At 35.2% G+C, this 27,413-nt stretch overlaps 1 protein-coding gene across 11 annotated transcripts in view; it reads left to right on the top strand.

Moving 5' to 3' along the window:
• LOC133516437 (uncharacterized) overlaps positions 1-26,216 on the top strand; it is a 69,165-nt gene extending 42,949 nt beyond the window's left edge. For 8 of the 11 annotated variants that reach the window (XM_061849376.1, XM_061849381.1, XM_061849374.1 and 5 more), the window contains exons 2-3: positions 23,818-23,943; positions 24,589-25,082. In XM_061849376.1, the coding sequence (XP_061705360.1) occupies positions 23,818-23,943; positions 24,589-24,806 (344 nt within the window). In that variant the 3' untranslated portion in view covers positions 24,807-25,082. Of the gene's footprint in view, positions 1-14,176; positions 14,299-20,446; positions 20,721-21,037; positions 22,961-23,817; positions 23,944-24,588; positions 25,713-25,846 lie in introns of those variants that run through there. The other 3 variants (XR_009799225.1, XM_061849382.1, XM_061849373.1) reach the window with 3 other exon arrangements.
• The last annotated feature ends 1,197 nt before the right edge of the window (positions 26,217-27,413 follow it).

The following is a 27,413-nucleotide window of genomic DNA, read 5'->3' as shown; positions in this document are numbered from 1 at the left end:
GTATTATTTAATAACTTCAATTTTACTAATGAGGCTAATCCTAAGATTGGTCTGACACTTTCTTTGACAATTAAAAACTCAGTCATGACTTCATCACTTTTAACTGCTTTAGAAAAAACTTTTAGTGTGACTTTACCTATTGGGAACAATTTCCCACCCCCGAAGACTTTAATTATTACTCTCGTCTCAGATATTTTGAAATTGTAATCATCATTGACAATTTTCCTAAAATCCCTGACACTGATCACATTAATTTGAGCTCCGGTGTCACATTTAAAACAAACATTTTTATTTTCTACTCTGAGCGTCTCAGTCCAATCATTTTTACCCAAATCTATGGAATAAACCTCATAAGTAATATTATTAGACAGTCATAAGTCATGAACATTGTTACAGGCTTCTTCAATGTCATTGTTATTAATGTTATCAACCCGTCTCTTATAAAAAGTACAACCCACACTAAAATGATTCAGCCTGTTACAGCTCGAGCAAGTCTTACCATAAGCAGGACACTGTTTAGGACCATGCTCGGTGTTACACTTTTTGCAGTTATAAAACCATCTATTATAACGACCCTCCATATTAACATTTTGAGACATAGTCTTTTTATGATTACTGAAATACTTAGCTTTATTGGACTGCTGTGCTGCCCGGCCGGTCTGAACTGCATGCACCTCCGGGTTGTTGAGCGTCTTCACAAATTCTCTGGACAGCTCTGCAGACCTGCAGATGTCGATGGCCTTCTCCAAAGTGAGATCCTTGATTTCAAGTAGCTTCTGTTGGATACGTTGCTCCCGAACACCAATAACAATCTTGTCCCGAAGAATCTTCTCTTTCTGGTCCCCGAAGTTGCAATTCTCCGCTAGTTTTCTTATTGCTGTGTAAAAAGCATCAAATGTTTCTCCCTCTTCTTGGTTCCGCTTGTTAAGATTGTATCTGTTTATAATTTCATTTTGTTTCGGCTTGAAGTAGTCGTCGAAAACTTCGATCACCTCCTCTAGCTTGTCCTTGCCTTCCACTTTAAGAACATTAAAATATAATTCTTGCGCTTCGTGGCCAACGCAGTTAATAAGTATTGCTGCTTTTCTTGTTTCCGATATTCTTTCTAACCCCGCCGCTAGCACGAAGTTGCGAAAAGATAGCTTGAAACGTTGCCACTGCGGCCAGCAGTTTTCGATATCTTCTAAATTGAGCCCCACGGGCATTTTATATTCGACGGCAGACATTTCGTTAAAATCTTCTTAATCTTCACTTGTCTTTGTTCAATGAACATATGCACTCAGTAGCGATTTGTAGGTTATCTTATCCAATCCAGTTTAATCTTCCTGAATTTGACTCCTTTTCGGCTGCGCCATGTATGATCTTCAATAAAACGATACTTGAAAGTCTTCGGGTATTTATTAATAACGTCTTCTTATAGATATGACAATATTATTAATATTAATATTATAGCGAGCTGTGTACCGTGTCAGGGATATAAAGCAAGAGGGGGCTGTCATAGTGACACTTGGTAAGGTTTTACAGCACGTTGCATTTACAAAGAATGTTATGACAGGTGCGTTTATAGAGTATGCTACACATATAGCCTCGACGCTGCGGAAATGGAGGCCTCGATACGATTATTGTGGAATTGTATAGTACATATAACTTAAAGTGCGGCATATATCTTCGTCACTGCGACAGCTGCGACAGCGGACCCCTTGACACAATTATTGTGGAGTAATGATAGCATCCTCACTATGACGTGGGGCAAACTTAGCCTCAACACTACGACAGCAGAGCCCTCGACACAATGATTGTGGAGTAATGATAGCCTCCTCACTATTAAAGTGGGGTACATATAGCCTCGACGCTGTGAAAGCGGAGCCCTCGACACAATATTGTGGAGTAATGATAGCCTCTTCACTATTAAAGTGGGGCAAATATGGCTTCAACGCTGTGAAAGCGGAGCCCTCGACACAATTACTGTGGAGTAATGATAGCCTCTTCACTATTAAAGTGGGGCAAATATAGCTTCGACGCTGTGAAAGCGGAGCACTCGACACAATGGTTGTGGAGTAATGATAGCCTCATCACTATTAAAGTGGGGCAAATATAGCTTCAACGCTGTTAAAGCGGAGCCCTCGACACAGTGATTGTGGAGTAATGATAGCCTCATCACTATTAAAGTGGGGCAAATATAGCTTCGACGCTGTTAAAGCGGAGCCCTCGACACAATGATTGTGGAGAAATGATAGCCTCTTCACTATTAAAGTGGGGCAAATATAGCTTCGACGCTGTTAAAGCGGAGCCCTCGACACAATGATTGTGGAGAAATGATAGCCTCTTCACTATTAAAGTGGGGCAAATATAGCTTCGACGCTGTTAAAGCGGAGCCCTCGACACAATGGTTGTGGAGTAATGATAGCCTCATCACTATTAAAGTGGGGCAAATATAGCTTCGACGCTGTTAAAGCGGAGCCCTCGACACAATGATTGTGGAGTAATGATAGCCTCATCACTATTAAAGTGGGGCAAATATAGCTTCAACGCTGTTAAAGCGGAGCCCTCGACACAATGATTGTGGAGTAATGATAGCCTCATCACTATTAAAGTGGGGCAAATATAGCTTCGACGCTGTGAAAGCGGAGCCCTCGACACAATGGTTGTGGAGTAATGATAGCCTCTTCACTATTAAAGTGGGGCAAATATAACCTCGACGCTGTGAAAGCGGAGCCCTCGACACAATGATTGTGGAGTAATGATAGCCTCTTCACTATTAAAGTGGGGCAAATATAGTACCATGTCGACATCTCATTTATAAGAAAATATTTATTTAATATGTGTTTTAATTTTGAACTATTAATTACTGTGCATTATAAAATTACATTAAAACTTTAATCAACACAGTTAATACCGATTTTCTGTTTGATGAATATCTTGTTGCACAGTAAACCTAAGCTTCTAAGTACTCACGGAAAGGAGAATTATTATTAGACGGAGTCCACAATATTACACAAATCAAGTATATCTTTCCATAATATATTTCATTTTAACACGTTAAACGCCAGACCAAAATATTCATTTTTCTTAAAAAAAAACTTGATGTAAATTCAATTATTACTTTGATATGTATATAGATATATATTTTATTTTGTTATTGGAGGTTTAGTTAAAAAGTTATAAAAAAAAAAAACTCGCGGTCACCGATGACCCCCGTGGCGCTGTGAAGTTCATATTTCAAAAACCGTTACCATGACGCCACGCCGGTCCCCCCGCCGGCCACGCCGGTCACTGTGCCGGTCATTATACTGTCACATTCGCACCCGCTAAAATATGCTTATAATATAAAATTTAACTGCTTTGGCATTGTGTGACAATAGCTTGGTTTGGCAATTCCTGCTACTGGTTCAAGAAGATACGCTGTTTTTGTTTATTATTGTTAATTTTGGGTTTTTATGTTTTTTTTGTGGAATGCATGTATCAGGTGTGTGTCTGCATTGGGAAGTTTATTTTTTCTTATTTTTTGATAATTGTCGTGTATCTCCAGATAATTGAAATTAATTTCTATTAATTATATAATTATTGCAAATACTTAATTATATAAATTATAGAATTAAAGCTGTGATTTGAAAAAAATGCCTTGTTTTTTTCATTTTTTCAACAAATCTACTATGTCACTAACTGCACCTACGTCCCAAGCCACCGTTTTACTAACGAGCGCCATGCCGGTCCCTTGCATACAACGCATTGCTTATAACTGCTACACGCGGCGCAGGATAGCGTCTTAAAAACAGGTTTAACACGAGGTCACCGGTGCCCCCCATGGCGCGTTGCAGTTGACTTCGTGAGGTCGCCGGTGCCCCCCATGGCTTTCAACGTGTTAAAATTATATTATATTATGTTAATCAAAGCTGTCTAATAATAACAAAGCGGGTAACTAACTGATGATCAAATTTAGGAGGCGACCACATCGATTGGACCCAAGACTCGACGATACCGCGATGTCCGATTAAAGCCTACTACCTAATCCGTCATGATCCATACGATAGATTCACTATGGCCCTCATATGGGGCATGGGGCGCACGGTATCGGAGCACGCATAGCACGTCTCGTTTGTATACGTCGATTAATGGCATTAAACACTTTAAACTGTCAGTCAGACTAAATAGTCTTCCAATGTCTTATAGATTGTGTATTGATTGACATTACTCCTGTATATTTATACCTATAGGTATCCTCATAAGACGCTCATTAAACTTGTTGGTACTGTGTATGTACATTTGCATAAAGACGCGTTTTGTTATCATTCATAGGCACTTATTACCAATCGGCAAGGATTACCATTGTTATCTGTTTTATTGTATGGTAGGGTAGATCGGACATGGTAAAAGCCGCTTTCGTGAAACGATTACCTAGTAGGTATATATTAACTTTATTCAGATATGGTTTGTATATTTAAATCTGTACGCATCTCGTAAAAAAAAAAAATTGTGAGTGAACATTGCATTTTATGCAATCATAAAATGAAATCTAAATAATATTATATTAGTAAATAATACTATAATAGTACGTATTACAATTATTTAAAGTTCAAATTGTAATCTATTTGTAGCCCCATACTTATTTTTTCCGTAATTTATTTATTCAAAAAAGAAGGTAGTTGTAGTAAGTGATTTCGTATGAACGTAAAAATTACTTACTTGATTTCTTAGGTAATAAGTTTATTGCGCTAAACGAATATACCTACAATTTCAAATTGAAAGTTTAACTGCCATGTAAGTATGGCAAACGAGACTAGACTTGCCGAGCTGAATAAACATCAATTTTTCGTTCGAGGGTACGGCGGTCGGCAGTTCAAATAATGTTTTGATTGTATACTTCTTATTCAGCGCACAATAAACATTAATCGAAACACAATTAGGTACACATCTTTAGAGGAACACTATTTTGGCGAAAATACGTGTGACTCGGACTAACACAAAAACATGTAATGAGTACTGGAGGAGCGATGTCGAAGCAGGAACGCAGCGTAGCGAGTGAGAGGGACAGCGCGAACTTGTTTTTTAAATACTATAGTCTCTAAAATGTGTGACTTGGACTGCACGATAACGTGTACTGCTGCTAGTAAATTATATTTGTTGTCTTGGATTTGGATACGAAGTATAATAACTATCTAACAGATACATAATTTTAGAACACGTTTGGTGATTGACCACGGGGTTATGGGAGACCTGAAAGCGATTAGCTTAGTGGTCTTGAGATACTGGCATCAAATGAAAGAACTTGATTTATCTTTTTACGAAATAGAATTTATCATTAAAATAAAACAGTTAGCGAATAGTGTTTTTTTTTTATCATGATAGACTTCTTCATACAAATCATCGTATTTTGCAAATAGAGATAGGTAAGTAGTTTAAAATTCAAAGATCGTTAAAGCCACCGGCGCGCGTAGTTTGAAGGTACCTAAGCTTAAGCCAAAATTGGCCAATGATATTTTTTTATGTTAAAAATGTAAATATCTATTTGTTTATTGTGGGTTTCATTTAGCATTAGGCTAAGAATTGCAACAATTATTTTTTTCAACGCACTGATGCAAATTTTACTTTTCGGTCAGAGGCAATAGTATTTCGATCGCACATTGTGCTATTAATTTGTATAAGGCGTTAAAAACAACTTTCACTAACAGTCGTTGTTTTTTTTTTTACCATATATCAATTAGGTTGTTCAACATGGCTTTTATATTTAATTCATTAATATTCATGTTCTTATTTTGCTCGAAATCATAGTGAATTTATAATACTTAGTCATGTGATCATGACCTAATGTGGGACTTACCTGCATCACTTTATTACTTATTGTGTATTTTGAATGACTCCAATATAATTATGTGTCATGTCAAACCATGATAATAACGTCCATCAACTGTGTAAGTACAGTCAACATCACTGGTAGCATATGAAACAACGTTCCAAACGTATAAGCCATCCTGGAATTCTTTTCCTGATAGAGATATTCTATCTTCACAGTTGTTATGTCAGTTTAATTGTGACGATCCACGTGTATGGTACCTTATGGCGGTTGGCGCTTACGTCGTCGCGTAGCAACGCATTTTGGTATTGGAGCGTCGATACAGTGTGAGAAGTCACAATCTGTTCTACATACAAGTACAGTCACCTGCAATAATATGTTACACAAGGACGGCCGCAAAAATATCTGACACGATTTTATTTTTAGAGCCATAAGAGCGTGTCACATATTTTTTGCGGCCTTCGAAGATTAACATATTATTGCAGGTAGCTACTTATTTATTTTCGTTAAGATATTAGACGCGTAGCCTGATCCGTTACTTTTGATGATGACTGTACTAGTTCCCGGTGGTAATTTTATGACGGTTACTGGTGATAGGTAATTAGGTACCTACCCGTAATTATTACATTTACACCAACCCAGAGCTTCCCAGAGGGTGCACTAAAGAATAACTATAAATAAATATTATAGGATATTATTACACAAATTGACTAAGTCCCACAGTAAGCTCAATAAGGCTTGTATTGAGGGTACTTAGACAACGATATATATAATATATAAATATGTATAAATACTTAAATACATAGAAAACACCCATGACTCAGGAACAAATATATCCATGCTCATCACACGAATAAATGCCCTTACCAGGATTTGAACCCGGGACCATCAGCTTCGTAGGCAGGGTCACTACCCACTAGGCCAAACCGGTCGTCAAATACATATGTATGTAGAACCTACTATACTGACCTGTGACGACATTTGGCGATTGAATTTAAAGATTTAGAAGTAAGGCAATCACCGGTAGTAGGGTATATACGTACCTAGATCAGGTACCACTTATAAGAGAAGTAAAGGAAGTGGATAGATACCTAAATACTTCCTTATGAGGCGATAATAACCATTGTAATTCAATGGTTTGGATCTGAGATAAAATAATTATAATCAACTAAGACTTCTTGAATATTACATAAGTACGATAATGAGTCGTAATGATATAAAATAGAATTCTATGTTTGAAAGGATAAATTCCAAAATTGAATACGTATTAAGCTATCTACTGCAATCTCGTATAAAACCTGCTTACTTTAATAAAATGTGGACTTTATGCAGCAGAATTAAGGTTCGTATTGTCCCAGAGATAATATCTTTATGTTTTGAAAGAAAGATAAAGGCTAATCTGATTAATGTTGCCAATAATTAGCGATTAAGTTACTAGTTTATTCATAAATATAAGAAGAATTAAACGTGAAGAAATTATTATTCAAGGTATTTTTAAAATAATCGTGATAAAAGTTATAATGGACGAATTGACAGCAGCGTTACTTTTTATGGGAATGAATATAATGCTGTTTTTCTGCCTTTACGGGATATTCGTGAGATTTATTGGTGAGTGTTTTTGCTTGCGTGAAAAACGATAACATGTATCGTATAGGTAGGTACCTATATTTATTTTCATATTTTCATACCGGTGAAATTGCAGTTCGCTTAACTTTTGGTCGCACTGGCACTGACACTGACGCTGTCAAGAGTTTGAATTTAGGAAATTATCTCTCAAAAATAGTTCGAGGAAACTGTAAAGTTACAAAATCACGGGAATTTATGGAATTCAAGCAAAAATATTTGATGTTTTTGATGTTTCTACGCACTCACAATCAATTTTCAATTTATAATCTGAACTACATAAAAAAACACCCATCTCTACTATACTATAAGGTAGAAGTACTAGTGCTCGACGCTGCACTAGTACTAGACATGGGCACTTTATGTCAAAGTGACAATGATTAAGTTCGAATACAGAAAAATCTTCGTTGTTCAAATTTAACCTATATTCCCATGAAATAAAGTGCCCATCTCGGTGACTAGTGCAGCGTCGAGCACTAGTACTTCTACCTTACTATCATATTTTTTCTTCATTTACAATATATTTATTTACAAAGTGTGGAAAAAGTAATTGTTTTAATATCTTATCAATCACTACATATAACGACATGGCTGAAACAAAGGAATATGCTAGTCGGGAAAGATATCGCGGTTATCACACTGATGCGATTTCGCACGTCACTCCGGTATATGAGCCACGCACACGTCACGCAAGCGGTGTGCCGTCTCCTGTTAGGATCTGTATAATACAACGCGCATGTGTACGTGGTTGTCTCCACACGCACATCCGCTATGTACATGGCAGGTCTTAATGATATAACACCTCACCGCATAGTAGGTAATCCGTCTAATGGTGTAGGCTGTATGTTATGTGAAAAAATATTTACTTACATAAAACATTACACATACATTACGCTCGAAAAAAATAACTCACATTCACAGTCTGGTAAAAATATGAGCATTCGTTTTTCCGAAATTACGTTGAGCAAAGTTCGAAGCTAAAGGAATGTATTAGGTCGAGCAAAATCCGAGTGATACTGCATTGTCCAAACGATTGTAGGGGTTATTAAATCTAAAACAAAAAAGCAATAACAAACTTGAGTGAAAGGACGGGAATTATCCACTTTAAAAACGTGAAAAATCATGATAATAAATAACACCAAAATTGTCATTTTTAAATGACACTTTAATGATAATACTTCGCTTAAATGAGTTCTTTCATTGCTTATATTAAAATCGAACATCTAAAACGGGATTCCACTAGTGACCGCACGGCAGCTGTGCTACACAAGCATTTTTGTACTGAATATACTTGTGCTGCATACTCGTGGAATCCCGCCTTAAGCGTAAAAAGGAATAGTAGATGATGACAAGGGATGAAAGGCGAGGCGAGATGTTGAGGTAGTTTGGTGCTCGAGTGCAGTGAGGGCGCCAATAGTCCGAGACTGAAATGGTGCCTTTCCCCGAGTTAAACACTCTACTTTTCATTTCGAATACATGTGCATTTAAAAAAACTCGGCTAAGTATAAACTTTTAGTAGTATTTCTAGAGGGTACTTTCAATTACCTACTAGTTTACGCAAAAATATCGTTATTTATGGAATAGGAAGTATCAGAATGGAAATTGTACAACAAATCCATTTAAAACGTTTTTTTTTGTTATCGTAAAAAAGAGAAAACAACCTGCTTAAAAAGAACAGTGCTCTAGGGCTGAAAGGTATCATTTCCTACACACTTTTTAGAACAATAATGACACACTTTCAGAGCATAAGAAATGTAAATATGTATTTTTCTATATTCAGCTTTTAGTATCGACAAACCAGTCAACTATAGTCCAATACAACAATGAATGTCCACAAGTTCAATACTTAATTAAGAACCAATACCAAAGTTACCTATATTTTTGTACTTTCTGGGTGTTTTTCGCTATTTATGACACTATATTTTCCTTCACAACTGCATAATTCAAATAATAGTCACATCTAAACCAAATACCCATACCAATGTTATATTTAATATTTTCTGGGTGTTTCCCGCCATTTATGACACTAGATTTTCCTTCACATCTAAACCAAGTAGCAATACCAATGTTATATTTAGTATTTTATGGGTGTTTTCCGCCATTTATGACAATTTTACTTCACAACTGCATAATTCAAATAATAGCCACATTTACACCAAGTACTAATACCAATGTTATATTTAGTATTTTGTGGGTGTTTTTCGCCATTTATGACACTATATTTTACTTCACAACTGCATAATTCAAATTATAGTCACCTCTAAAGACAAGACTCTCATATTGCATTTCATGTATACCTACACCGTGTTTAATTTTAACTCCGTTAATTTCAAGGGTGCATTTCCAGCTTAAATAAAGTTACTAACTCAAAGACACCGGTTAATGAACTCAATTTCGGAGATGCGCGGAGGCGAAATCTTTTCTTGGGGAACTGGGGCATCGCTTGCAGGAGCGTAAAGGTTGCCCATCGCGGGTCAACGCGGAAACACAGCAAGCGTAATAGGTACCTTTGCGTTGGGAGCGATGCCGGGTAGGTTGTTTTGACTAGTTTTTATAGGTTAGTTTATGTTTAATTTTATTTATAGTTAAGTTTATTGATAGTTTATTTTTAGTCATTTAGTAATTTTTATTTTTGATTGTGTTTTTGTTACTTATCATATTGAATATGAGTCTATTTATCATGAAAACTGCCTCTTTCGGAGATAATCAATGTTTTTTTTTCTGATAAGGCCACTACGAGCGCGTACACTTGACTAAGGGCTGTTTACATATTGATTAGTGTTTAGTATGAGTTTATTTGCTACTAAACGCAAATTCTATCTCGGACATGATATGTTCTAGTTTTCAACTTTTCACCTATTTGGTTGAGTTAAATGTAATTCCCGTGTTACAACAACGCTATATGGAGCATTTAATTAGTTTTTATAAAAAAAATAGTTTTCTTAAATGTACTTACTTGTACCCCGAAGTTAATACCTAAATAATACCCAAAACTTTTCGAGAAATCAGTTAATGATGCGCTTTATCCAAGTTAACACAACATTATCCTACCGCAGCTGGCTTTGTTAAGAAAAGATCAACAACAACAAATTAAATTCTATATACCTCATACCTCTTCAGAAGTTTACGTAAATAAACGTGTTCATAGTATTTATACGGACTTCTGCAAAGCTTTCGATAGAGTAGATCACCAAATTCTATTAGAAAAAATATACTTCAACGACATACGCGGAAACTTGTGGAGATGGTTTAGGTCCTACAAACCGCACACAAAAAGTTGCAGTCAAGGGATATGAGTCCAAGTGTGTCCATGTAACTTCTGGAGTCCCACAAGGATCTATATTAGGGTCTTTGTTATTCATCCTATTCATTAATGACATGCGCTGCGCGCAAGCACCAACTGTTTGCGGACTCGCTTTGCCGCACCCACGCTGGAGAACGTGATCCCCTGTACAGGCTGGTTAAATGTTACAATTTGTATTTTAATAAAATTGACATTTTTATGATGTCTGACAATGTATATAAAAATAATGTGATTCAGTTACTTCAAACAAAACATTACTAAAAGTCGCTCCGGTGGACCTTGCCGTTTTTACTCTCTCATTACACTGTATCTATACAAAACTACTTCTGCTACCTCAAAGATGAATTTGTTACTGTATCTATAAACCTATGTTGTAACCGTAGCTGTGTTAATTTTAGCTTTATATTGTTACCTAGCGCTATTGTAAATTTCTTAGTAGGTAATCTATTAATCTGTGGACGATGTTGTTGGTCTCACACTTTATTATTCTTTGTATTCTATTTCTGTGTCTAAACTTGTGTGCTACTGTTTTCTGTCCCAAAAGTTAACTGAGTTTAAAAAACACCGTGTATATAAAATATTCTAATACAATCTTACGTAAACATCGAAGAGAATTAAACTTGCCCCTCTAAAGATATCTCTTTGGTTTGTTTAGAATGGTACTTAAAACAGATAACAATCGTTATTATTATGTTTAACAGACAAATCATTTCCTGCTATCAGTATTATACTAAATGCATTACTAGAACGTCCATTGGCTAGAATATCATCAATAAGTTCAATGTACATTTTCGTTTTTTACAAATACATTTTTATTTGCTGACAATATTTTGACTAAATTATTTTGAACAAGCAGAAACGTCTGCGAACGATGTTATTAAGCTTAGAATAATTTAAAAAAAGTGGAAAATTTACTGCCTCGGCTGAGACTTGAACGCACGGGCCACGGCCTCTGGACAGTCGGCCTCAAGTCTCACCCAAGGCTGTAATTTTTTCATTTTTAAATATATTATAAGCTTAATAATTTGACTTCTTTATCTTTAACTAAGGTCTAAAACGTTAGTAGTAAATATGAACGAATTAATAGCAATAGTGATGCTTATAGGAGTGAATCTTTCGTTTATCTGGTGCATTTATGGGTGCATATTGCGACATTTAGGTAAGAAAAGAAAGTTTTTATTTTCTTCATCTAATCCCATTTTATTCGTATTTTTGTTTTTAAAATTGGCTCTGCATTAATTCCTGGGATTATGTGGCTGAATGGGCTACAGGTTCTTTTACTTAACGTGAAGAGCGTAAAGTTAACACACTATACACCGTGGTTTTTTTTTCATTAATTTCACGAGTGCATTCCTGAGCTTAAATTAAGTAACTTTCTCAAAGACTTAATTAACTCCATTTCGGAGATGGTCAATAATTTATTTTTATCTTATAAGGCCTTAAAGAGTGTATACATTTGACTTAGGGCCTATTTACTTATTGATTAGTGTTTAGTACGAATTTATACAGTTGCTACTAAACGTAAGTACTATCTTGGACGATTCATGTTTGTAATGACATTGATATGTCACAGTTTTCAATTGTTTGGTTAAATTAAATGTAATGGCCGTGTTACAACAACGCCATATGCAATAGTTAATTACTCTTCATAAAAATATATGTAAGTATATATTTTTTTAATTACCTAACTATGCCGTTTAGTTTCCTTAAACGAACTTACCCATACACCGGAGTTAACGGAATTCAATAAAAACACGGTGTATTATTACTATTAGTTTTTATTAATGTTGTCCAGAGCCCCTAGTGTAAATTTATTCGATTTACGTGATGTACGCGTTTGCGTTAAGTCTCATTTAGTATGGGATTTAGAAACAGCGCGCCAAGCGGAACGTTTTGGAAACTCAAAATCCCATACAAAATGAGACTTAACCGCGTACGTCACGTTTCACTAACAAATAAATTTACACTAGGGGTACTGAAGATCTCCTAACGACTGTCCTACACGTAAAGCAGTGACGCTTTCAGATGGATTTTCGTACATTGACCCGCCTGTTGCTATCTCTATTAAGTACACGCATATAATTATATTGCTGTCCCGCCCATGATGCCGGTTGTTAATGTCACTATGCGAGTTTGACAGCAATATAAATTATGCACGTGCAATAGAGATAGCAACAGGCGGGTCAATGTACGAAAATCTATTTATCTGGTAAGCGTTTCTTTAGTACGTAGGCCCAATAAAGTTTTAGTATTTGTCAATTTGACAATAAAAACTGACAAAATGATGAATAGTTATTCGCCAAATCCCTGATAGCTGAATTAAATGAAATAATGCCTTAAAAATAGAATTGAATTACTATTGAGCTATACACCGTGTTTTTATTGAATTCCGTTAACTTTGGGGTATTGGTAAGTATGTTTAAGGAAACTAAATGGCATAGTTAATTAAAAACAATGTTATTTTTTTAACTATTTTTATTTTTATAAAAAGTAATTAAATGTTGCATATAGCATTGTTGTAACACAGGCATTACATTTATTTAACTCAACCAAACAATTGAAAACTGTGACATATCAATGACATTTCGAACATCAATCGTCCGTTTAGTAGCAAATGTATGAACTCGCACTAAACACTAATCAATATGTAAACAGGCCTCAAGGCAAGTGCACACGCTCGTAAGGGCCTTATAAGATAAAAATGAATGATTGATTATCTCCGAAATGGAGTTAATTAGAATACCGGTGTCTTTGAGAAAGTTACTTAATTTAAGCTCAGGGATGCACACTCGAAAATAACGAAAATAAAAAAAAAACACGGTGTAGAGACAACCGTGTTGTGTGACCGTGTGCAATGCCGTATTATAATCAGTTGCTACGTTATTTTTATTTTTTTGATATTATTTATTATACTGATCATGCTGGCAATATCGTTGTCCAGAATTCATTTTTTTTTTATTTAATTGCATAATCTTTGCAATTTCAAGTTTTGTTTCATAAACGGTTCATTTACAATAGCGATGTACATAATATACATTAACAGTTTTCGTCTATAAAACCTAATAGATTTCCCCGGGGCATCGTCCCCAGGACTCTTGCTGCATATCCCCGTTGGATTGCCAGACTTACCCGCTGAGTGAAATATTCACCCGCACGAAACTCGCCAGACACCCAGACAAGTTTATGAGTAATATCTTTCTTTTAATGTTGTTTTTGTTTATTGACGTTCATAATATACTTATCATTAAAGATCGTAGATATACCAAAACCTCTCATTCCAGGTGTAGAAATGTATAAAAGCAAAACCCTTTTAAAGCAATTCTCAACATTTTCCATTAAAGCTCTAATGTTATCATAATTACTTGTCTTATCACCAAAACCCTGATACGTAAATTAAATCGATGATAACGCACTAAAATAGGGAGATATCGACTTTTACTTTATTGTCGAAGAGTTATCGTTAAAAACAACCGTGTTATGTGACCGTGCATGATGTCTTACTACATTATGTCCCCAAGTGTATATTTTTGGATTATATTCTTTATACTACTCATGATGGCAATATCTCTGGCGAGGATTAGTAAGTTTTTTTGTGCATCAGCATCTTAATTGTAGATAATAGACATGTCGTCATTAACAAACACTTCTCATATCTAACTGTTATTATTGATTCATTGAAACTCTAGGTCCATGAGTTCCCAGCGCGCACAAGTTTTTTGTAGAAATCGCAAAGCGTCTGGTTGACGAAATTGGTCACCGAAGAGCTGGCGGCTTCCTCGCACAACGTATCAATATTGCGATACAACGAGGAAATGCCTCAAGGGCCTATTTTGGAAATAAGCTAGTTAGTTATAGCTATCCTCTGTATATATCCATTATGTATAATGTTATTTTAAATAAAACCGTTTATTTGAATATAAAATGTTTGACGTTTGTGTTTGTTGTAGAGGGACAATATTTATCAAAGATTTACTAAGAAGTAGGTAAAGGGGGAATGTGTTTAAACTGATAATGCACAGCTTTGATTAAGTTCTACAATTATCGCAAAAAAGACTCTCTAAACTACTTATTTGACTTCAAAATGCTTGTGTTTTCTTTTAACTGTATAAGGAATAGGTACTATTTAATTCCCACATCGTCCCTGTCAAGTGTGTGTACTGCTTATGGCATTGGGAGGCGTAAAATGCCTTATTGACAAATAACTAATCAAGCATACTTTGCTGCTATAGCACAGTTTGAAAGTTACTTTTCTGTTCTTTATGCGAAAAGCGTCAACTTTTGGCACGCTGTGCTAAACGAAGTTATCGCTTTCTGACTCTGTCGTACAGAAAATAGTGTACACATCTCGGCCTCGGCTATTAAATGAGAAAGTCTCAAATCACTTGTAATTTCTTACTTTGGGTATGTAGGTACTATACTATTTTTCGTGTTCTGAAAGTGGCTCATTATTTATCTGTGAGGTGGATTGAATTGAAAGTGATAGAAATATTAGTAAAGAAAAAGTGGTAACTCTATACATCAGTTTTCTTACCATAATGAGAGTTCCGTAGGTCGTCACCGAGGTCCGTAGAAAAAAAAATCTTAAGATTGCTAATTACATTTTTGGCAACCGTATCGGTATCTAATGAGGCGGTACGATTTATCATTTTTCAAACACTCCGCTCTATGAACCTACGGCACCTTAAGTAATATATAAGCTTAGCACAGAATGTATGACGTGCTACGGACTGCGGCAAGCGCTACGGTCGGAGCTTACTATTAAATGATTAATAAGTCTTTGAGCTCCAATGGCGTCTAAAGATGTCCTATGCTATTGTTATTAAAATAACTACAATAATTGTTAGTGCGTATGAAGGAAAAATAAGAAACGCGAGCGGTGATTCACATCGTCGTAACTTTAATCAGGGCGCGAGTTATGAGAGTGAAGGGCAGGAGGAAACGTCTCGGGGTGGGCGTCAACCCAGTGCATTATTGTTACCTACCGAATCCTACGCCAAGTCAGACGACGCGTCGCGAGCGCGACGGTACGGAGCCACGCTGTTACGACCGTCGTCGTCCAAATCCAATGTTTAAATTGTATTTTGTTATTATTTGTGTTTTATCGTATATTTTTATATGTTTTGTAGTTCGCAGTGCCTTGGTAGTAATAAGCGTAAGCGGACCATCCCTCCTGTATGGAAACGTAGTCCCCATTTTTGGCATTATTCTTTACAATAAAAGTTAACGACTCTTGTACACACGTTTACTTATATCCCGTTTTTCTTATTTGAGCCTCAAGTACTGAAAAATGTATCCCGCTTGTACTGGTGCAGCATAAAATTTTTAACGCTTAACTTTGCGTTGTCTACAGAAAAGACACGAACGAGTTAAGTCATTGGTCATGGGTCAGGGGTCATAGGTATGGGTCGTAGGTATGTCTTCCATTTTAAAATCTTTAAACAATAAGTAAGTTCTACATTTTTCCCCTTTGTTTTGGTGAGTGCTGTCTGTCAGCCATTGGAGCTCTATCGTTATCTTGTATTCATAAATATTTGTCTTATCGACAAAACGTGAATTAATTGGATGATAACCACCCAACAGAGGGACTCACCGACTTTAAGTTTATTATGGAAAAGCCAGCGTTTAAAGCAAGCGTGCATAATGATGTGGTATTATTTTATGTCACCGAGTGTATATTTTTGGATTTTAATCTTCATACTCATCTGTTTGGCAATATCACTGGCGAGGATGCGTAAGTTTATTTTGTGTTGCCTGAATATAATTGTAGGTTTTGACATCTTTGCAGACAATATGTATGAATATGTCATTAACAGTAGTGTTCCTAATTTCTAGACTAGACAATTTAATATTATAAACTATAAATAGTCAAAGGACTTATAAATAAATAAAAAAGTCGTCCTTCAAGTCACCGCCGATGTCGATGGGCAGTGTTCCCAGGAGGCTGGGTTGTAGCTATATTATCAATGATTCAACTAGTTCATTGACCCCAGTGACTGATAGAGATTCCATTGATACTTCTTTTGATTTATACCTACTTACCTGCTATAGTTCGTGATACATAATAATTATGTACATGTAAAAATTTTAAACATAAAATAAAACACAAACAATAACATATAGTCTTATTCAGCTTGCCAGAAAGGAGTCTAGTCGACAACTTCAAAATGGTGAAAAATAGATATGCTGCTCCTGATTAATGTCTAGAAAAATGTATTCTAAGCGTTTATTAGTAATTATATAAAAAATTAAAAAAATACTTATAATTATTAACAAAGATAATGAAATATTTATTCACGAAAATTAATTTAATGCTAATCTCCGATGCTTACAACAGGGTCTCTTCTTCTTCAACCTAACGTTTTCCCGGCCTAGCGCCAGGGTCCGCTTTCCTACGTAATTTTCTCCACTTTGCCCGGTCTTCGGCATCCTCGGGTGTGAGATTGTTCTCTTCCATGTCCGCTATCACGAGGTCCAGCCAGTGCTTCTTAGGCCTACCGCGGCCGCGTGATCTAGGGTCTTGGACAGTGAGGTCTGGGTGAGGTCAGTGGATCTATTTCCGACGTAGTCTACTGGTCTGCGGCTTATATGGCCATATCATCAGAGGCGAGTTTCCTGCAGCTTATTCACTACGTCACGGATTCTGAGGTTGCCACGGATGTGTTTGTTATGTATGCAATCTAATCGCGTAACGCCACACATCCATCTCAACATTTTCATCTCGGTGACGCGAAGCTGCTGGACATGTCTTCCGAGGACAGGCCAGGTGTCGCTACCATACAGTAGGACTGAGTGGATGATGCTCTTGTACACAAGGCCCTTTAGCTTCACCGGTATCCTGGAGTCGCAGAGGATACCGGTTAAATCTCGCCATTTTGCTCAAGCAGCACTTTTCGGGCTTGGACCACCAGATTCTTTCAACAGGATATCGTTAAAAATGAGATTGATTCTATTTATTTATTATTTCTTCTAGATATTCTTTGACCTTTTCAATTATATGATTTATAGAATATATTTAATACCTACTGATACGACTAAACCTATGATCATTCTTCGAAATGTCAATATGTCAATGATAAATCTGTTAAAAGATAACGGGCGGAATTTGTACACGTGAAAGTCGGGAAATCAATACACAAATATAATATTTAAAGCAACTATACGTAAGAATGTATTTTGCACAAGCGATTATTTTAAATACATTTAAATAAAAATATAAAGTTACAACAGTGTCTTTTGTACTTGCTTAAAATATTGACGGATTTCTGTGTCAAACATGAGACGAATAAAAATCAACAAATAAATAAGTGACTAAAAGTGAACAACTAAAAACTTGTGAATTGTTTTAAAGGGAAGCAATGACGAAGACGAAAGTTTAATTAAAAAAAGAATATCACAGTTTCAATGTCTGAAACAGTCGAGTATTTCTAAAAAGAGTAGAAACATACCGGAAGAAGTTATTTTATATTTAAAATGGCTCCTCTTTCTGATTTTGAAAAAGATTATTCAGACATGGTAACAATAGTAGACCAAGTGCCTGGACAAGATGTCATTGCACCGGAGCAATCTCTATCTTTAGCAGCTGTCATTTACTTGTCCGTATTTTTCACGTTACTGGTAATGTCTTTCATGATGATGTGTTTGAAGATATCCTCCCTTGGTAAAGTATTTTTATTGTTTTATTATAGTAAATAGTATGTACATTGCATTTATTGTTATGAATTTAGTTTTAAGTAGTTTCAATATTAAAACACGTTGACTTACCTGTATCGACATGTACTTACTTATTTGCGCGATGTTAGAGCGTTTTTATTCATATATAAATATCAGTACGGACATTATGGTCGTTCTTGTCTACGTGATAGCGTGATAAAACGGTCACCATCATCTTTCTGTCCCGCGGTGTTAAAAATTGACAGTTATTTTATCACGTAGATAAAACCATCCATACCACGCTTGCTCCACTACTTTGAAAAAATCTTATTTCTAACACTGTTATTCAAAGTTGAAACGCAGTAACTTTGTACACAGCCCAGAGAGATTTAACACTTTTTTTGATTGACAGAACAAGATAAGAGTTATTTTTTAAACAAGTGACCATATATTATTCTAGGATTCACGACTGCATCTGCATAGAATTAAATTGTATGTACAGTCAACCAATTAGAATCCTAGGCCACTATAGAACCTTTTCGCTTTAACTACTAGATACTTGACACGCATCACTCAATAAGCACTGTCGTAGAAGTCATTATGGCATGGTTCTATAGTGGCCTAGGAATCAAATTGGTTGACTGTACATGAAGTACTTGTACTACGTTTTGTATGCCCATTTCACTCGCTTGACCTGCTTAGGACGCCTTTTGGTATAAAATCACCTATACTATACGTTACTGCAGGTGCAGGTGACAAGGTACCTATCTGTAAAATTATACCCATTTTTTTGCGAATTTAGTAGGTAACAAAACGAATATCCCAAACACCCGAACCAAGTTTTCAACATACAAACATACATGTAGTAAAACAAAAGGAATATTTTCGAAGGATGATAGTTTAAACTAAATGTTTGATAACTATTATCTTATATCGCACTAACATGAGAAACAATTCGCCTTTCATATCTTTAATCTTGTCCTGTCAAAGATAATTTTGTAACCAGATAATTTAAGTTAATAATGTGCACGGGAAAAAGAAATCTGATTCCATATAATGTATATACCAAGAATGATCAAAGTTCTATCACGCAGTTGATGAAAACGATCAAAACGTACTAGTACTATCTCAATATTTAAAATAAAATTCACTTTCATAATACATTCACTGATTCGTGTCGAAGGTGTACGTAAAATGTCAAGTATACATAGTACTTATTTAAGTAGCAACAAAATGTTGCGAATAAAATGGGTTATGTAGTCAACATTATATGTATATAGAATACAATGAAGAAAAAATAGTGTACGCTAGTCGATTGATAATTATCTTTGTATTGTTTAAAACAATAAACAATACATAAGTTAAAAGTGAAGCAAATATTTTGTAGTAACAGTGAATAATTACAGAGGAACATATTCAGTACAATGGCTCCTCGAATAGATATTGATGAATTTCCAGACCTAGATGCTGTAGATGGTAATAGAAATGCATCTAATTTTACTCTTAATGCTATCATATTTTGGTCTGTGACTTTCATAGTAATGGCAATGGTTATTGTAGGAATCCTGATTATGCGCATTAAAGGTAATATTTTATTATTCTTATTTTATCTTGTTTGTCATTTGGGTGTGGCATCGAAAATAATAATTATGTAAGGCTGTAAGGCTGTATATTTAGTAATCCGAGATTTTATTCATTGTTTGTATATTAAAAGTAAAAAAAAAAGTTACTCAATAATATAGTAGAATATTTTAAGCATGAAATAATACTGAGCTAAAATGAATAAAACTAAAATCGTGATAAGACTGTGATATGTAACAGCATATTTCAAAATTTGTCGCAGACAATGGAGAATACCAAGATGTCAATTCGTCAAACTGATCAGATATGATATCATCCAAAATCCCCTGTAGATATCTCATTATCTCAAAGCTTGTTGTAAAAGTGACATGTTCCAGTGTTTTAAGTAAAAATGTGAAAAATATAATATTTTCAACTTCTAGTAACTGCGTTAGAGAAAATAAAAATTTGTTTAACATTCCAATAATTTGTTAATTCAAATGATTGAGAGTGGTTTTTCTTTGGACAACTCACCCGTTTTTGAAAAAACGGTCCGAGTTATTAAGTCCAAACTTGTTAAACATTAATCCAAAATGGCGCCCATGTTCGGTCACCCGAACTTCATCTGGTCGGAGGAGAATTTGAGAGAAGATTCTGAGGAGTTAATTGAGGCTGAACACGCAGTAGATAGTCCAGGGATTCAAGACATGGCATTCGGGTATATGATAATACTGGTGGGGATGCTGTTGTTGTGGCTGCTCGTGTACTTCTGTATGAGGATGATTTCGTTAAGTAATGTTATTTTATGAATCATTTTTTCATTTTTTTCATATTAGTTTATAACTTTTTTGTTGCACCGTCATGGCATTTAACCATGAAATTTTTATTGGCTCATTTTTTTGTTTTTCTTGGACAGATTTGAGTCGAGGCATGGCAATCGCGTTTTTTAATGAAAGCATTAATTTTTGGTCTGTGACACTGTTTATATTAAATTAAAATTTAAGACGTTTTTTTTATGGTTGTGTACCTTTTCTTCTATATGATTCTTAATGTATCATATGTCTAGAAAAATAATTAATAACTTTTTATTTGTCGATTAGCAGAAAAAAGTAAGTAAGTAAAGTACAATATTATCGCATCAAAAACATAATTATGAAATGAGATTCAAGTTCAATATTAAGAATGTGCGTCGTTGTTAACTTCACTGGCAAAAGAGTTAACATATAGCTGCTAAGTTCTAGTTTATTGGGATGTAATTAAAGTTCAGGATTTGAGACATCAGAGTCAACAACGACGCAATCATTTCATATTTGTTTTTGTTGGGATATCATTACTTCTTTTACAGAAATTATTAGTATTCATCATAGTTGATTTCGAAACTAAAATGTATTTCTGCTAAGTATTACAAATTCGATATGAGCTTAGTGGGTAAGTAAATAAAAACTGTTTTTTGAAATATATTACAAATCGTAATAAAATCACTGTTTAAAGAAACATAAAGATGTTAGGTTCGTTACCACACAATTTTCCAGCTGGATGCCAAATTTCAACTTGCTAGGTTATCTGGAAGTGGGTTAGGTTTTTTATGTTAGGTCAGTCAGTCGATGAGAATAATCCCGCTTATTAGATGTTTGCATCTCAATAATCGGTAGAGCCTTCTCATCCTCATCTTCTTTCGAACTTGGCTTGACACACTCCCGCGTGTCGACATTATTTTTTCTATTATTTAAGTACCTATTATATTTTATTGTGTTTTAACATATTATTGCTGAGTAAAATTGAATGATAATGATAAAAAGATATCGATAAATTGATATCAAAGCATTCTCCGTGACGGATTAGATAAAATCTAAGGTGGATACTTGCAATCTACGCTCAAAATATATTGTTGTCGAAAACGAAACTTTGAACTGGTACAGTTTTAATCCTATTCGATATGTGCGCTGCTAAAATACGGTTCGGTTTTCTTCTCCATTTGCGTTACGCATATATTCGCTTTAGAGTAATTTAAATGCAAGTATAAATAACCACTGTGATATTAAAAATATTTTTTACATCACCCATTCGGAAAAGGGTTTTCCTCCTTGCTAGAGATCAAAGTGGTATATATCTGTTAGAGAACACAATTTTTTTTAGCTTAAATAATATATATTTTGAAACATAACAATTTCCTCTTAGATGATGTGAAAATCAGATGTCACGTGGTATCAAAATGATTTCCACTTCGGGCGTTAACACTTTAATCCCTCACTAGGCTCAAGATAGAATCCTTCGATTCGTTCAAAATTCAATATACGCCCTCGCCGCAAATATGTCATTTTGCTTCTTTGTGACACTATCTGCTAGTATTGCAGCCATACCTATTCTAAAACGTAAATTTGCCACAGTTCGCGTATGGCCGATTTTAATTTTGTCGTAGTCATCGTAGATTTACTTTAGCTCCTATTTACCCACCCATAAATCTACCCACTAGGAAGATAAAACAAGTACCTTAAGTGCATAAGGACAAACAATTTTTAAACGTATGACAATCTTTATAGACCTGATGATAATAAGCACCAACTGTATTATATTATTATACTCTATAATTAAGACATAAAATTGAGAATAGCTTACTTTCAGCACCTGTAATCGATATTTATTACTTATAATTGGATAATTCTTAAGACCCTTAATCCCCTACGATAAATAACCCCCTACTAGAAGCAATCAATAATCTTTTTAAGATTATTCCCTTTTTAATGTTTGATTGAACAAACGTGTGTATTGTTATATTAACTTATACTATATAATACCGTTGAAAATGTGTGTGTTAATTATTTGACGTGCTGTTATTCGTTTTTTGTTAATAACGTTATTTATCATTTATATAATGAACGTGGAAGAAGCACCGGCAAACCTTAGATTTAACTATTATGAAAATGCAAATACTCGTAGTAATCTGCACGAATTTTCGATTTATTTAATTTTAGCAGTGTTAATGATTTTGCTTGTTGTATTACTGGCAATTATAACTCGAGTCATACAAATAGGTAACTAACATATACTTTAAATATTTAGTAATATGATTTAATTTCTAAAAAACATGAATTATAATGTAATTGTAGTATTTCATAATAAGAATTAAAATACTATATTTTTATGACGAGCCACTGATCTCTTAATTTACGCGGGATCGTGAAATAAAAGGATAAAAGTAGATAAGAGTATACAATTTATTTTTCACCACATTAACTGGTAAAGGCCATCTTGAATGTTCAAAAACGAATGAGAAAGTTGCATTTTATGCACATGTGGAGCAAAGTAATCAGGTGCAAATTTTGAGTTGTTTCCCTAAGTTCGCTGGTAGAATTGACTTTTAAATAGGATTTGATTTGGTTTGATTTTTTTGGTATTTCGCAGGTAAGTATTTTCCTCGAGTTGGTGCGGTGAAATTTTTTGTGTTTCACTCGAAGGCAAAGTTTGTTTAACCCTCGTGCCTTAACTATTAGCATAAGCGGTTAAACAACAACTTTGCCCCCTTGTAAATCAAATAACTGTTGTTCTTTTTCGAGGTCATAGAATTGACAGATTCTATTGTTTCTTTTATATGTAGGCTGTAGACTACTTCCTCAAAATACCTCCTTATTCGCTGGAACTATCATCTGCAAAGATGCTGTAGCCAATGATGATGATGATACTAACTATAATATATGGATATACCATGAAACATATCAGCAACGAAATAGACAGGAAATGAATAACAACAAAATAAATTATATAATAATTTTGCCACTTATCTATAAACGAATGATCAATCCTAAACCAGGGTCCCTTTGGTAAAAAAATATCGCATAAATAGTAAATAAATATTTGATTGGTGGTACATATTTTGTTTTTTTCTTTCCAGGGCAGAAAACGCGCACGCCACCGCAGAGGAGGATGTACGTGGGCTCCCGAGTCCGACAGTCATTGTCTCAAACCGAGCCCACTATCTACGTCAGCCCCAACAATTTGCCGCCCCCGCCCAAATATGGTAAACACTTACCTTAACTTCTCTTGTAATAATTAAGAAATAACAATATAATCTTGCAAGTTAATTTTAACTAGCTTTAAATAGCCGTATTGATTTGAAACTTTACAAGTACGCATAATATAAATGTGGAGACAATGATTACGCTGATCTGATGATGCAGCCAGAAGATGGATAATGGAACTCTTTCGGTGGATACTAGTAGACCTTTCAGGGGCCATTTCTCGAACGGTATTAGTCTAATATTATTAGTGTGTTGCCATGGTAACCCATACGACGTGGCAGTTCATAGACTAATCATATTAGTCTAATACCGTTCGAGAAATGTGGCCCAAATTGGGCTCATATAATTCGTTTTGACGAGTCCAATTCGTTGGGAGAATTAAGCAAAGTTTGCTATAAATAAGTGTATTTTTAGAAATGATTTTATTGATGCCTGGCCTTTGTTGGAGTGTTTGCTTTTAGCAATAAAACCCTTCAGGCTCCCTCGCTTGGAGTTCTAACTATTTGGGTAGATGCCCCATGATGGATGGTGTAAGTAAAGGTATAGATTAGAGTGTATGAACCCTAGCAACCCTTCATCTTACAACACTTCTGGAAAGACAATGACCTACTACCAAAACTAACTTTATCTTTTCTCAATTCCAGAATGCCTAGCGCCACCCAGCTACGAAGAAGTAGTGGGCATCCACTACCCTCAGTACCAGAACCAGCCCATCACCCAGCCCATAACTGCCGCCATGGCGCAAAACACCCTGTCGTCACAGAACGCCACCGACGCGCCGCCCGCGCCGCCCGCTCCGACGGTCATCACCGTCACGTCAGAGCGGACGCCAGTGCATGTGCAGGTCGCTGCGTCGTCGTGATTTCGTTAACGCGTTATTTTAGTAATAACGTTATTTGCCAATAACGATTTTAGAAATCGCGTTGTTTTATGGTATAAAAGAGTTAACGTTATCATTTTATTATCTAACGCTGTGTTTGGAATACTTTAATGTAATTTCTAAATGCAACTTAAAGCAGTGTTGTAATTGTCAATTTTGTTTCTTTTTCACGTATCTTTGAATGAACTCCTCTTCTATAATCAATTGTTTTGTTGAAATGACAAATAAAAAGTGCAATATTAGTATTAATTCCACGAACTCAAACACATTCCATATACCATCGAGTAATTATTACCTATTAACTAAAATGTATATATTCGAATAAAATTTTTAATCGATTCAATAACGAAATCAGTATATTTAACTTTGTGTAGAAAGTTAAATTTAAACTGTAATATTTTTTTAAATGATTTGAAATTTACACGCTTTCATTACACAAACATTCCTTGAACATCGTGCAGTATTATGTTATATTTTGACCACCTATTTACTGCTGGACAGTAAAGTAAATGCACATAGTAATTAACATGAGCATGAGATTTTCATAGTCGATACATTGTGATACTAGTGTACCAAAGTTAAAGTTATTCTAAATCAAAAGATCAAGCCATAGATATAACCAAGCGCGACAGAATACTTCTAAATAAATCTACGAGTATGCATTATACTTCCAAATTAATTCATATATATACTGTGTTTGTGTGTGTGTGTGTGTGTGTGTATTATATTGTGTTTTACACGAAGTCAACTTTGACAAGTGACAGTACCAACACTTGTTGTCGCCTTTTTAGCTTACAGCTAAACAAGATTTGATCTAAAAATATATTTGCCATTATTATTGGACAAGAGGACAACACAACTAGCAAAACCAGCTAAAAATTGAATTAGGCCGGCGCCCCACTGCAGCGCACGCTATGTACACGACCCACGTTCCTATACAAAATTTCGTGGGCTTGCCCACGGTTTGTATTAAAACGTGGGCCGTGGATGTAGCGTGCGCAGCAGTGGGGCGCCGGCCTTAGTCCCTGTAGAATCGCGGGGTTTCCTGGTAAATGTACGGCAAATAATATTACCTATATATCTTGTTAAGAAACAAGACAACATTGCAAATAGCGGGAACACTGACTTTATTATTAAAAAAATGTTTTTAACATGAGATTTAGTTCTCATGTCAAAAATATTTTGTTTGCTTTCCCTGTTCTCTGCCAAAAAATGCGGACTGTAAATATTATTTCATATAAATTTATTAGTACCTACCTATGTGTACTAATTATTATGTATAAGTAGAGATGTAAATGTTTAGGTTAAGATTTTTATGTACATACATAGACTGTGGGTGAAACTTGACAAAAAAACCATATTTATAAACTTTAATAAAATGTTGTTACTATATGACGTGGTTTTATTTGATTGTGTTATGTTATATAAGTTTCATACGTTTATGAAACTACACATAAAGTTATGACATTATGTGTAGTTACATAAACATGAAGAGGTAGGTTTTGATGCAAATACTCAAAGGGATTACTTAAAGTCATAATGATAAAAGAAATCAACGTGTTCGATCCAAATAATATCACGACGCTCTTATGCCAGAGGAACAAGTTCTTAAATGAAATAAGTACTAGTGGCTCTGTCAGTGTAGTCCTTGCGAACCCTCATGATCAAAACTCCGAAATTTTCAAAAAAAAATGCGGAAACTGCATTGATATAAACATTTTATGTATATTCTTATCGAACTGTTTACCAAATTTCACGAGAATCATTATAAAAATACGACGTGACGTAGACGTCGTGAATCCGCTCTTAGCCTGCAAAACGGTATAAAAACAACTTAATAGTATGGTTATTTTTTTTTATAGTGCTATTTAAATCAGTAGTTAATTGCAGAGGAGAACATCAGGACATTACGAAAGCATTTTCGCTCAATCTGAGACGGAAACCTTCGCTAACGCTCGGTCGATTAAATACATAATGTTACTTACTTGCTTATAACTTGTAATACAGTTAGAATTTTCTAACTCTTTTTGTTTAAAAGGTTTTAGGTCGCAGGGAAGGCTAAAAATAGAAGTACATGAATCATGTTATCATTTAGGTAATTATATGACTGATGGGGATGGAAGGACTCAGTCTTGTGTGAATATGGTGAAGAGGCCCAAACCATGGAACACATTGTCCAGCGCTGCCCTTCTCATTCATACTCTGGACCACCGGAAGACCTGCTACATCTCACAACCCATGCAGCTGCATGGCTGAATACACTGAAGATTGACATCTGAGTCATCTGACTTTATAATAGGGTTGTTTCCATCTACAAATCTTAGGGCAGAATTGTATCCCAATAAATTCATTTGGATTATAAGAACATGTTAAATTACTTTTAGGGGACTTGTAATGACCATATTTTTGTAAATATTGAATTTAAAATATCTTTTGGCACACGTCACGTGACCAAACTCGAAACGTTTTTGAAGATTCTGATGACGTCACAACTCTCGGATTGACACTGTTGACAGTTGGCACACGTCACGTGACCAAACTCGAAACGTTTTTGAAGATTCTGATGACGTCACAACTCTCGGATTGACA

The sequence above is a fragment of the Cydia pomonella genome, chromosome 3 (assembly GCF_033807575.1).
Source record: "Cydia pomonella isolate Wapato2018A chromosome 3, ilCydPomo1, whole genome shotgun sequence".
Classification (NCBI taxonomy): domain Eukaryota; kingdom Metazoa; phylum Arthropoda; class Insecta; order Lepidoptera; family Tortricidae; genus Cydia; species Cydia pomonella.
Note: the sequence above shows the minus strand (reverse complement) of the source record. Positions and strands in the feature narration are given on the sequence as shown.